Source organism: Ochotona princeps, chromosome 6 (genome assembly GCF_030435755.1).
Source record: "Ochotona princeps isolate mOchPri1 chromosome 6, mOchPri1.hap1, whole genome shotgun sequence".
Taxonomy (NCBI): Eukaryota; Metazoa; Chordata; class Mammalia; order Lagomorpha; family Ochotonidae; genus Ochotona; species Ochotona princeps.
This window is the reverse complement of record NC_080837.1, coordinates 52,815,419-52,829,085: the sequence shown is the minus strand read 5'-3', so window position 1 is coordinate 52,829,085 and position 13,667 is coordinate 52,815,419. Positions and strand designations below refer to the sequence as shown.

Genomic DNA, 13,667 nt, shown 5'->3' with positions numbered 1-13,667 from the left:
GTTTTGAAATGAAGAGTATTTTATTAAGCTAGTATGAGGATTATTTTAACTAAAAAACTTAAAGTGTTCATAAAATTAACATTGTGTAGGCAGGAATTTGGTACTGAGATGAAGTGACTGTTTGGGGTGCCTGCTTCCCACGTCAGTGTCGCATCCTGGGTGGCAGCCGGCGATGACAGCCGAGTTCCTGCCACTGCACCTGGGGTGGACATGGACTGAGTCCCAGGCTGCTGCATTTCCAGCCCTGGCTGCTGTGGACATTTGCAGGTGAGATGTTTCTCTCTCATATACTTTCTTCCTTGCCTTTCAAATAGATCAATGGTACAATTAGGTTACCAAGCAGATCAGTAGCACAGAGGCATAAAGTCAGGTATTAGATACTGAAAACCTTGTCACTCTAAGATGATCCAAAGAACCACTGAAAAACATTTGCAGAGTTCAGTTAACTAATCATTACATAAATTGAGTATTTCCTGAAGTCTTGTTCATTTATTTTAATATTTATCAGGCATACATCTACTTGATGTTTTTCATTGTGAATATTAAAATTAACAGGCACATAAGTGAAGTCACCACCAAACCATTTCAAACAAAAAATTAGAATGTTACAATTATCAAAAACAGCTAAGTAGACAACTCATTATATCTGCTAAATGGTAACTGTAAAGGAAGTAGCACACGCAGTCATGAGTTCTGTCTGAAATAACCATACACACGTAATTTTCTGCAACTCGACAGTACCTAAGGATTGGAGAGTGAGATCACCTTAGTGTCACATTCAGGTAAGTGGGGAAACAATGAATGCACCTGGAGGAAGTAACCAGAAGGACAGGACGACTTACCCAGAGTGACGAAGAAGCAGAAGAGGCTGTCAACAATTGTGTCCATCACAGTCTCCATCTCCGTGTCTGTGATATCCGGCCTGTTAATGGCTGACATGGTACAGGCGAAGGAGGGGAAAAAGAAACCACCTACATTTGTTTTCTTCCAATTACACTTTGAAGACTATCAAACTCCTAATCAGTATGCAGTTTGATAAAATACTCAAGTGCAATTTTTTGCTTTAATATTTTTAATAATTGTTGAAAATTATACTATCTCAAAGGAAAAAAAAAGATAAACCACTTCATTAACAAAGTAGTAATGTGAAAAATGACGTCAAAGGAAATCAGCCATAGCACAGAGGAAAATACTGTACTCGGTACTTCTATTCATAAACACTCTATTACCTGGACTCAAAATTCTTTTACATTTCATCCAACTATCTGAGCAGCAGAGAGGGAGAGAGCAGGCAAGGCCATGAGAAATGCCCTTATATCCTGATCCATTCTCCAAATACCAGCAAGAGCTGGGGCTGGAAGTGGAAGCTCTAAGTTTCTTCCACATCCTCCCACGGGAAAAAGGAACCCAGCACCTGAGCCATCACTGCTGGTCCCCGAGTCCACCCGAGTAGGAAGGTGGAACTAGAAGCCAGAGTTGGGAATCAAACCTAGGTACTCTGAAACAGGACACTGGAGTCCTAATGGAGTAAATGCCCACCCTTCAAGAAATCAGATACTGTTTTTTAAAAGGATTTTTCTTTCAGAAAAAGACAATGTAAATCAATTACGGCAAAACTACTATCATACATATATATATATATATATATATATATATATATATATATATATTTTTTTTTTTTTTTTTTTTGCATGGTAAGCTACATTAATAGCAGGCTAATCCTCTGCCTACGGGCATGGGCACTGAGTCCCAGCTGCTTCACTTCCCATCCAGCTCCCTGCTTGTGACCTGGGAAAGCAGTCGAGGACGGCCCAAAGCCTTGGGACCCTGCATCTGCGTGGGAGACCTAGAGGAAGCTCCTGGCTCCTGGCTTAGATTCGGGGCAGCTACAGCCATTACAGCCATTTGGGGAGTGAATCAGAGGAAGATCTTTTTCTGTCTCTCCTCTCTAAATCTCTTTTCAATACGAAATAAAATCCTTAAAAAAAAAAAAAAACTAGTAATTCCACACTTGTAACTTTTTAAGAAATTCTTACTGTTTTTATTTGAAAGACAGAGACAGAAATGTTGCATTTGCTCAATCTCTCCTTGAATGCAAACAACAGCCAGGGCTGGGCCAGGAGCCAAGCATTCTCTCTGGATCCCCTTTGTGGGCAGCAGAGAGCCAAGTAGAGAGAGCTGCTGCCTCCATGGCGAGATGGGGAAGAAGCTCCAACCAGAAGTGGAGCTGGGACCTGAGGCCAGGTTCCAAGTGGTGTCTTCACCTTACGTCACGTGTCTTCCCCTTGCAAGCATTGTGTATGAAATTTCTTAAAAGCTTACAGGTGTAAGCAAATGTAATTAAATTTGTATTTGAAAGATTAATGAAATTTTCATACATTATATATTTAACTACTTTTTAAAGAACTATTCAAATATTTGGGCAGGGTTTACTTCTTAGAAATCTGCCTGATTTAGGAGGCTGACACCGTGCAGGAGTTCCCTGGTGATGTGTCTGGAGGGCACTGCACCCATGTGTGAAGCCCAGAAGAGGCTCCACGTTCCAGCTTTGGACCCACCCAGCTCTGGTCACTGTGACCATGTGAGGAGTGAACCAGCAGATGGAAGATCTGTCTCCCCTTCTCTCTTTAAATCTTTCAAACAAAAATAAATAAATCTTTGGAAAAAAAAAAAAGGGAATCTGCCTGGTCATTTAACATGCTTAAGGAAACTGAACAAAGTAGGTTTTCAGAGTGAATGTGCTAAATCATTAAAACACACCTATTTGATCAGAGTCAATCAAGGAAAAGTAAAAGTGTTTATTTTATACTTAACAATAACATAATTTAGACATGTAAGATGCTAATTTATTTAAATCTCAATTAATTAGAAATATATTTCTACAAATACCACGTACTGTCAAAAATCTCCCATGTGGGGCCCGGCACGATAGCATAGTGGTTAAAGTCCAAGCCTTGCACACGCCAGAATCCCATATGGGCGCGGGTTCTAATCCTGGCAGCCCTGCTTGCCATCCAGCTCCCTGCTTGTGGCCTGGGAAAGCAGTTGAGGACTGCCAAGATTCTCGGGACCCTGCACCCATGTGGGAGACCCAGAAGAGCTCCTGGCTCCTTGCTTCGGATTGGCTCAGCTCCAGCCATTGCGGTCATTTGAGGAGTGAACCATCGGGTGGAAGATCTCCCCCTGTCTCTCCTCCTCTGTAAATCCGCCTTTCCAATTAGTGAAAAAAAAAATTCCTCCCCCCCCCCAAATAAAATAATGAAAAATCTCCCATGCAGGAAATTTGACACTTAAACCCTTTCAGGGATTTTGTTTAATTTCAACAAGTCAGCATGCTACAGCATCCAATAAAACTCAAAGATTTATACTGTCTTCTTTCAGAGTGCTCACAACCTGGGTCTGTTTCTTGTAAGTGCAGAGAAGTAAATTAACTTGTTCTTGTTTCAAACCAAGTAGCAGACAATGGACTTACTGCCGCTAAACAACTGCCTGACATGCGGTGACAACCTCCCTGCGAGTTGTGGCAACACCTAAAACAGAACTGGTGTGCTGCAGCTGGCTAAGCCGCCGCCCGTAACACCGGCATCCCACTGAGCATCTGTACATCCTGACAGCTCTGCTTCCATCCAGCTCCCTGATAACACACCTGGGAAGGGAACAGAAGGTGACACAAGCACTTGGGTCCCTGCCCCACACGCAGGACACACAGATGCAACTCCAGGCTCCTGGCTACAGTTTTGTCCACCAGCTGTGACAATCATCTAGGAGGGAAACTACTGGGTGAGAGATTTCTGTCTCCCCCGCACTCACTGGAACTCTGCCCTGCAAATCAACAAACCTTTAAAACAAACCAAACAATGCACACCTTTTGAGCTTATAAAATAGGATTAACTGGGCTCGGCAGCGTGGCCTAGTGGCTAAGGTTCTCGCCTTGATCCCATATGGCCGCTGGTTCTAATCCCGGCAGCTCCACTTCCTCTCTATCTCTCCTCCTCTCAGTACATCTGACTTTGTAATAAAAATAAAATAAATCTTTAAAAAAATAGGATTAACTATTGTTTGTATGTGACAATTTTAGTCTGACACATGTTGAGTGCTTTTCAAAATCGTTTACATCTTTATTTTTGTAAACTAAGCCTGCTTTCAAGTACAGAAAACCTATTCACCTTAGAGTTCACTATTCATTTTGTTTATAAAATTATAATATTCTTATTTTTACATACCTCGATATGAAACAAGTTCTTTGTTTTGATTACATAATACAAACATATCATCCTCCAAAGTAATGAAATTGAGATACTGATCAAAAACCTAGAAACAAAAGATCAATTTTAGAATAGTTACATTAAAAGCAAATCAGATCTAATCTAGTAATAGCAAAAGTAGATAAGAAAATTATAAATTCAGTAACAGAACTGTTCTGTATAGCAGATTATGCAATCAAGCAAAATAGGGCAGTTAAGTATATGAAAAAACACCTTGAAACAAGCTGTGGGGTATAGTACATACCATAAACAGCAGCATTTTCAGAAAACCAAAATCAGGCACATGCAAGAATCTAAACTGATTCTAATGTGAACTGGCATTTTGCAGACAAAAATGGTAATTGTCACACTCATTCAGTAACATTTTCCTATGTAAAGTCTTCACTAATCTTCATAAATAAAACAGAAAAAAGTTCTATCAGTTCTTCGAAGTACAAATGAGAAAAACGAAAAGAACTATTTGAAATGTAGTTAAACGAACTGAAAACCTTTTCTATTACATTATGTGAACTTAATCATAAACCTGAAAACTTTCTTTTATATGAAATTAATCATAAGCCTCAAGAACTCATCAGAAGCAGTGTTCGACCATCTAAATGTTATGAAAAACATATCAGCCGGGGAAAAAATGGAAAATAAATGCGTATTTGCTTTTACTTGCCCCATACAGTTCCATAGGATTTTTATGTTTATCTTGTCCAAATTCAAGAAACAAAAGGCACTAATAGGATACACCAGAATGATAAATTACAAATTTACAACTGAAGCTGAAACCTACTGAAAAGTCACTATGACAGAATTGCAAGCCTTCCAGGAAATCCTCTGTTCTTATAAATGTAATAAGGCCTCTTTGGACTCTATTTCGTAAGTAAGGAAAAACCTGGAGACACTAGGTGACAATGGAGATCATAGATAAAATAATGTTAACGATTTGATAATAAACTACCAAATTATTTGAGAAACATGCTAAAAAATTATACAAATTCAAGCAAGAAGCAAAACTGTGCTTTTAATTTTTCACATTTCCATTCATTAAAACAGTAGGCTTCTTTAGTTTTGACAAGTTTCAGCTGAAGATAATTTATATCATCAGAATTTTTCATGAAATTATTGAGACTGAACATTTTTTAGGTTGATCATGTCTTTTGTGAACAAGACATCTAATGTCAATCGATAGGTTTTACACATCATCAGTGTTTATATTAGCAAGTCAACACCAATCCACCAAATCCCTTACCTTGGCCACTTGTGTTACCGCACTAGCTGCCAGGGCTGCATTTGCAATATCTTCCAGTTTACTTCTTGAAATAGCAGAAATAAAATTTAAATAATATGATTCATAGAGTTGACTTCGAAGATCCTATAAATACAATGAGTATTTGATTCTTACGTGATAGAATAAAGGTTGGCCATAGACAAGCCTTCAAAATATTGGAATAGCAAGGTTTTGGAGAATACAGATTTAAAAGACAAATTACATTAATGGTAACTGCAACCTGTGTCCCTAAAGAACAAAGTTAGGAAAAAGCACTAGTTATCTGGCTACTAAAATATATCTTATAATTACTTGTGAAATTATATGATCATTGGAATCACATTAATTACAACACAGCACACAAACTGCTCTTAGAAGCTTTTTGTATTTTTCTTGAAAATAGCCAGAAGAGGATCCTATACCAACAGAATGGAAGGCTGGTGTATTTAGCCAACATTATCTTCTACCGTTCTCATGTGATGACATGAGTACTTCCTTCACTGCACAGATTCTCAATCACTTAAAAGTAGAATTAAGTTAGTGAGAATTCTCAAATTTGCTTGCTTACTTAAACTTTCTAGGAGAAGAGCTAAATAACCACATTTCTTCAAATCTAAATGTCAAATGCATGTAACAGGCACTATCAATTATGTAGCAACTGGAATTATTGTTGCCAGTAGAAGTTATTACACCACAATCAATTTTAACACACACTTGGTTTCAGAGATGCTAGCATGTGAACACATGGGCAAGTGTGGGACATCAGCATCAGGGTGCCTACTTGGAACGCTGGCTTATCCACTCTTGACCCAGCTTCTGGGTAATCTGCAGCCAAGGAACGAGAAGTGCTGGCTTCTGTGTTGGAGTCCCTGGACTGAGTCCCAGGCTCCTGCCTTCAGCCTGCCCTAGTGGGCATTTGGAGAGTGAACCTGTGTACGGGCGCGCCCTCTATCTTTCGGCTTTTCAGATAAAATGAGAACAAAGATTAAACATCAGAGATGTGAAAAAATAGAGGGATTGGAGTCAATGTGAGAAAAGCAACTGACTGAGGCAGTGGTTCAACATAGGGATGGAGAAAACAATTATGTGCAGGAAACTGGGAATCATGTTTCTTGCTATCAAAGAAGAGTTACAAGTTTGTAAAGGGAAAAGGGAAAGTCTAGAATGGATTCTGTACTGCTGAACTGAGATAGTCTTAGAGGCTACCGATCAAGAAAGCAGGGAGGAGATTTACAGAACTGAGCACATATTTAACAGTGCGCTAAGACATATTTAAAACAGTCCATATGCATGTACTGCCTCACCTTTTTCCTTACTAAAACAGCGTTCTCTTTGGGAGAGCAATATATTCATCTAAATTAACCTTTGTAGCTATATTTTCAGGTAATTTTTTACAGTAAGACTGAAGGAACATTTTTTGAGGATTTTTCAGGAGACAGTCTGTACAATCAAAATAAACAGTCATGGATGAAGAACCTGCTTTCCCCTTTCTGTGTTTACAGCTGCAGCTGCTGGCCAGTTAACAGCAAGGCCTTGCGACCAAACAAGAAAAGCATAAAGATGATGGACCCAAGAGCGGGAAAGAATCAGGTTTTGTTCTTGCATCTCCATAGATTGCTATTGTTAGACTTCCTAGCATAATCTCAGAAAGCCAAACCTTAATTTTTAAAGTTATTATATTTAGCCTTCTGTTTTTTTAAAGCTAGATTCTAGGGCCCGGCTGCGTGGCCTAGTGGCTAAAGTCCTCGCCTTGAATGCCCCGGGATCCCATATGGGCACCGGTTCTAATCCAGGCAGCTCTACTTTCCATCCAGCTCCCTGCTTGTGGCCTGGGAAAGCAGTTGAGGACGGCCCAAAGCTTTGGGACCCTGCACCTGTGTGGGAGACCTGGAGGAGGTTCCTGGTTCCCTGCTTCGGATTGGTGCAGCACTGGCCATTGCGGCTCACTTGGGGAGTGAGTCATCGGATGGAAGATATTCCTCTCTGTCTCTCCTCCTCTCTGTATATCTGACTTTGTAATAAAATGAATAAATCTTAAAAAAAAAAAAAAAGCTAGATTCTAGTCTTTTCTGGCATAACTAATGCTTCCTCAGTGAAAAAATTCCAAAATCTTTTAGTTATTTAAAATTCAAGATAGTCCAAAAAAAAAAAGTGGGAAGTGGGTAAAAAAAATTTGATTTTTTTTTTTAATTTATCTACTTCAAAGTCAGAATGCACTCCAGGGATGGATACAGTAGCCAGAACCAGGTCAATCCAAAGCCAAGCCAGAAGTTTCTTTCAGATATTAAACGTGGGTAGCACAGACCCAAGCACTTGATCATCTTTTTCTGCTTTGCCCAGGCCATCAGCTGAGGGCTGGATCAGAAGAGCAGCAGCCAGAACATGAACCAGCACCCATACGGGACACGTGTGACACCACACAGTGATCCTGAATTTTTGATTCTTTATATCAGAAAGTTAAGATTTTATTTAGAAATAAAAATCCATTTCTATGTTGGAAAAGTCAGGAAAATGAGAAGATATATCACCTGGCACATACGATCAATATTTTCTTCAGTTGGCATTACAAAGTACACTGCAGGTACATCTGGGATAGGGTCTCGATCAGAGTGCAAAAGTCTAGAAAACATAAAGAACATAAAACTCACTGACCCAAAAAGATCACTTATCAAAACACATGTTCACAAGCTCAAACACAATGGCCAGAGTTCTAAAAGTTCATTTTAGCTAGCCTAACTTTATTTTTATATCAGTGCTGATAAAAATTCAGCAGTAAAATCTTAATTTCTTGTTATTTTAATTTGTTATACTCTACTTGCCTTATTTTTAACATTCATTATTGTAACATTCTCTTCTACTACTGTTCTTAAATGAGAACTAAAGCACATTCAAAATGAAAGGTGTTATCTTCCTTCACAGAAATTTGGGGAGCGGAGATGAGCAGACCAAAAGTGAAGCTCTCACAAAAAAATGAAAAACTGAAAACTGGAGGAATTTAGAAACAAAAATCTAATCACAAAAGAAACCAAGTTTTTTAAATGAAAGGTGTTTTAATATTTGCTAGGGATGCAAAGGCAACACATTTTTCATGTAATTTATTGTTGCACAAGAGAATGGCCAACAGATTATGTAAGAAAAATATGTATCACTACAGAGCGCTTCTTTTTACAATTTAGGGAATCTTTTAATTCAAATATCCCAGTATCAGATCACAAAACTTCTCTTTACTGAAAGATTTTACAAGGCTTCTACTAGGAAATGATCAACATTCTATTTTGATGGTATTCATCTCTCCACAATCAGGACAGTGGGTCTGCATGCCACACCTTCTTCTAGCTGTCAGGTTGTTGCTTGTGAAAAATGAAAAGGATAACGTGATGCCAACCACAGCATGCTCTCTTGCTGGCACTCCAACTGCCCAACAGCCTATGGCCACCATGCCGTTTTCAAGAAATTGGTAATTACTATTTCCCACAAATCTATTTGATCAATTTGCAGTGCATTCTTTTTAGTAGAGAGGAAGGAATGGTTAGAGGCAAGAATTCAAGAGTCACTCCACTGCTGGTGGGGCTGCAGGCTGGTACAGCCTCTATGGAAATCAGTATGGAGAACATTCAAACAACTCAAAATCAACATACCGTACGATCCAGCAATAGCACTCCTAGGAATATATCCAGAACACTTGTTTTATGAGAAACCAACATGCACTCCTATGTTCATAGCAGCACAATCAGTAATTGCAAAAACATGGAAGCAGCCAAAATGCCCATCAGCAGAGGACTGGATAAGAAAGCTATGGTTCATCTACTCCATGGAATACTACTCAGCTGTTTAAAAAAACAAAATGCAGTTCTTTGTGGCCAAATGGGCCGAACTGGAAACCATAATGCTAAGGGAAATGAGCCAATCCCAAAAGGTTAAATACCACATGTTTGTCTTAATTTAAGATGATATGATGTTATGTATAACATGTTATGTATGTTATATGTTGTGTATAAACTAAAATTGAAATGTCAATGAGGTGGTCACAGAAGGTGGTTAAAAACTCGCATTTATTTTTAACATATTGGTTACTCATTACTATGTCAATTAATTCCATAATGATGTAAATTTTTGCTGATGGTATGTTGGAGCTTTCAATTGACTGGGATGATACTCTGCTGGCTCTGTCTTCAGACCAGAGAGGGTATACCTAAGAAGCCGTTGAACTTGACTGGACAATAAGATGCTGGACTCTATGTTTGGTATACGCTTGCAATGGGGGAATCTCAACTGAACTTGAGCTGTGGTTATGCAACAAGGTGGAGGAATCCACCATGGTGGGAGGGTTTGGGGAGGGGTGGGGAGAATCCAAGTACCTATGAAACTGTGTCACATAATACAATGTAATTAATGAATTAAAAAAAAAAAAAGAAAAAAATGAACCAAGCAAAAAATAAAGAGGAAAAGTAGGGGAATCAAAGCTTACATTCTATTTTTAACTTAATCCGAGAGAATCTCAGTGTTGACTTTAATATTGCTTTCAATTCATAATGTCCTTTTATACGGTAGTCACTTTGTAAACTTGTCAAAGCTGTAATGCCTCTCTACCTTTATACAGCATGGCGTACAGATATTGCAGTGGATTGATTAGCCTCTCAGCTTTCAAAGCAGTCGCAAACATGCCATAATATATTTAAAATATTCTGAGAGCCACAGTCTCACATGATCACATTGCATCTGTATTACAATGAAAGGATTTCTGCTCATAAATGAAGGGTTTTAACTGAATTATCAAATTATGAAGAGTTGTTGAAGTAACAGGATCATTGCGATGGTGGTATTGCAGTTACTTGGTGTTTTCTTGGTTGAACAGATTTTGAAATTTGATTTTTCTGTGTTCCGGGGTGATGGCATTGAATTATATCTACATAGTTATTCTCAATTAATAAAGTCATGTGCATTTATTCTTAAACATTTAAAAAAATAGAATTCAAGAGTCTATCATGGCTGCTGTGTAATCCTGCCACACTGTGGTGGCAACAGCAACAGGCTGGCAGACTAGTCCTGTTACCTAGGAAGTACTGAGTTAGACATCGCTCCTGTTACCTATTGCTCCAAAGCCATCATGGTACAAGAGGTAAGACATAATCAGTGGTCAACCTGGTCACACTTCAGCTATTAACTAGTTGTACAATTGTGGGACCATCGTCATGGAACTTTCGTATTCATTAGTGAAATAAAGGAGTAAAGTATTTAGCAAGGTTCCAACCGCAACAAATATCTATAAATACGCCAATTCCAAGGACAGCACCAAGCCAAACTTCAGTTTGTAACAATTAATGTGTTACAAATTTATGTGCTTTAAGTCCAATATAAACACAAATGGAAAAAACCTGTCATGCGTATTTCATCAAACAGAAGGTGGCATCAATTTTAAAGCATAGTCTATATAGCACCAATAAAGAAAATTGTCGCCAACCATGATACGCCACTGATTTTAAAACCGATTCGCAGGAATTCCAGAAAGTAAATTGTTTATAGAACTGACACATACTCATTATACAAATGAAGAATTTAAACAGATCAAGCCAAACTGTGATAATGTACACCTGATGAAAAAGAAATGCTGCCATTGGCAGTCAGAAGTTTATGCAGTCACTGAGTTCCCTTCTTACAAGAGCAGCTTATTGTTACTATTAAGCCTAGCAGACTTTAAATGCGTAACAACACATCTGACAGCTAGTTGTTCATGGTTTGAACAGCACTTGCAGTAAAAATGATGGAAGCGTTAAAAAAAAAAGTACTTTTAAAATGTTTTAAAATATCATGCAATTGAAACCGGTTATAACATCATAAACAGAAGAAAACAGCCCCTACCCATTGGGTAGATTTATATGTCACACTACACCCCATACTTAGGCTGCATTGTGATGCTTTTTCAATTAAAAAAACTGGGTTGAAAAAAAGGATACAGAGAAAAATGCTCTGTACTATGCAAGTATTATAACCAAACATTATTTTTCTCTACAAATGTTCTTCAGAAATCCGATTTCAAGGTGGTCATTTGTAGAAATGTGCTGTAACTTACAGATGCAAAGTGATTCCCAAGTCTCTCAGTTCCTTCACAGAGAGCAGAGGAGAGATGATGTCCTGTCCCAATCTGTCATAAATGAGCACCTGTTGAGAAAAACATCCATGTGTTTTAAAACATCACCCATGAAGAACAGAAAAAACACCTTAAGGCGACATTGAGGTCAATAATGTATATTGAATCCTTGCCTCAGTATACTTGATTTTTTAAGATTTATTTATGTTTATCTGAAGTGTAGCTTTTCAGAGAAAGAGGCAGAGGACTTGTATCAAGAAGTTCTCTCCCCACAGGGCTGTAACGGCTGCTGGGCTGAAGCTGGAAGCCAGAAGCTTCTTCTGGGTCTTCCACATGGTTGCAGAGGCCCAAGGCTATGGATCATCCTCCCCTGCTTTCCCAGGCCACAAGCAGGGAGCTGGCTGGGAAGTGGAGCTGCTGGGACATGAATCAGCACCAATATGGGATGCCAGGGTTTCAGGTGGAGGGTTAGCTCACGATGCCACTGTGACGTCCCTCACTGTAATATTTCCTTTCATTGCTTGTCAAAATGTTCATCCATGCAGTACTACAGCCTCCAAAGCATACTGCTTACACTAAAATAATGAACAATTATATCCATTTCTCCTTTGTTAATTTTTTTTAAGATTTTATTTTCATTCAAAAGTCAGATATACAAAGGTAGAGAGAAAGATCTTTCGTCCGATGATTCACTCCCCAAGCGGCCGCAAGGGCCAGAGCTGAGCTGATTCGAAGCCAGGAGCCTGGAGCTCTCCCAGATCTCCCACATGGGTGCAGGGTCCCAAGGCCTTGAGCCATCCTCAGCTATTTCCCAGGCCATAAGCATGGAGCTGGATGGGAAACGGGGCTGCCGGGATTAAAACTGGTGCCCATTTGGGATCCCGGTGTATGCAAGGCGAGGACTTCAGCTGCTAAATTAGCACACTGGGCTCAAGATTTATTTATTTATGTTTATTGGAAAGGCAGATACACAGAGAGGGGTTGAAGAGACACAGAGGAAGATCTTCCATCTGCTGATTCGCTCCCCAAGCGGCCGCAACAGCCAGAGCTGAGCCAATCTAAACCAGGAGCAGGAACCTCCTCCAGGTCTCCCACACGGGTGCAGGGTCCAAGACTCTGGGCCATCCTCAACTGCTTTCCCAGGCCACAAGCAAGGAGCTCGATGGGAAGCAGGGTCGCCGGGATTAGAACCAGCGCCCATACGGGATCCCAGCATGCACAAGGCAAGGACTTTAGCCACAAGGCTACAATGCCGGGCACTCCATTTCTTCTTCTCAAGCACTTTCTATACTTTAAAAATTGGGAACTAAAAATATTAAGCTTTAATGAAGAAGTCTGAACACATGGCAAACTCACACTTTCTCCTACTTTACGTATATTCTTTCCAGACATAAAAATTAGTCACTTCAAAGTGAAATATACATAGCTAGTTCAGTCACAACAGAAAATTTAGCAATTTAAGCTTTTAACGTAGGGTCCAGCACAGTAGCCTAGGTGGCTAAAGTCCTTACCTTGAATTCACTGGGATCCCATACGGGCGCTGGTTCTAATCCTGGCAGCCCTGCTTCCCATCCATCTCCCTTCTTGTGGCCTGGGAAAGCAGTCGAGGACGGCCCAGAGCCTTGGGATCCTGCACCTGTGTGGGAGACCCAGAGGCGGCTCTGGGCCCCTGATCAGCTCAGCTCTAGCCGCTGAGGCTATTTCGGGAGTGAATCAGCGGACAGAAGAACTTTCTCTTTGTGTCTCCTGCTCTTTGCATGTCTGCCTTCCCAAATAAAAAAAAAAAAAAGCCAGCCCCCTTATTGAAAAAAAGTGATGTTGACAATTTGATAAAATTGGCCTGCTGTTGTTAATCTCTGTATTTAATAAACTTTATCAAAAACATGTATAGATGTATAAGAAAAACATGTATAGTCATCCACCCACTGGAGATAACCAAATCCAAGGATGCTTAAATAGTTCTTTTATGAGATGGTTCTGTATTTTGCAAATAACCTATATATTTCCTCCTATATACTTTTCTTTACCTTTCAAATAAATAAAACCAATCTTTAAACAA

At 39.5% G+C, this 13,667-nt stretch overlaps 1 protein-coding gene across 2 annotated transcripts in view; it reads right to left on the bottom strand.

The window, feature by feature from the left end:
• The window catches only part of SCFD1 (sec1 family domain containing 1), a 293,569-nt gene that overhangs the window by 74,070 nt on the left and 205,832 nt on the right, over positions 1–13,667 (bottom strand). Inside the window, exons 3-7 of one of the 2 annotated variants that reach the window (XM_058666287.1) lie at positions 11,591–11,679; positions 8,049–8,139; positions 5,503–5,625; positions 4,224–4,311; positions 843–932 (exon numbers count right to left, since the gene is read on the bottom strand). In XM_058666287.1, coding sequence (XP_058522270.1) covers positions 843–932; positions 4,224–4,311; positions 5,503–5,625; positions 8,049–8,139; positions 11,591–11,679 — 481 coding nt within the window. Of the gene's footprint in view, positions 1–842; positions 933–4,223; positions 4,314–5,502; positions 5,626–8,048; positions 8,140–11,590; positions 11,680–13,667 lie in introns of both variants that reach the window. The other variant, XM_058666288.1, reaches the window with a different exon arrangement.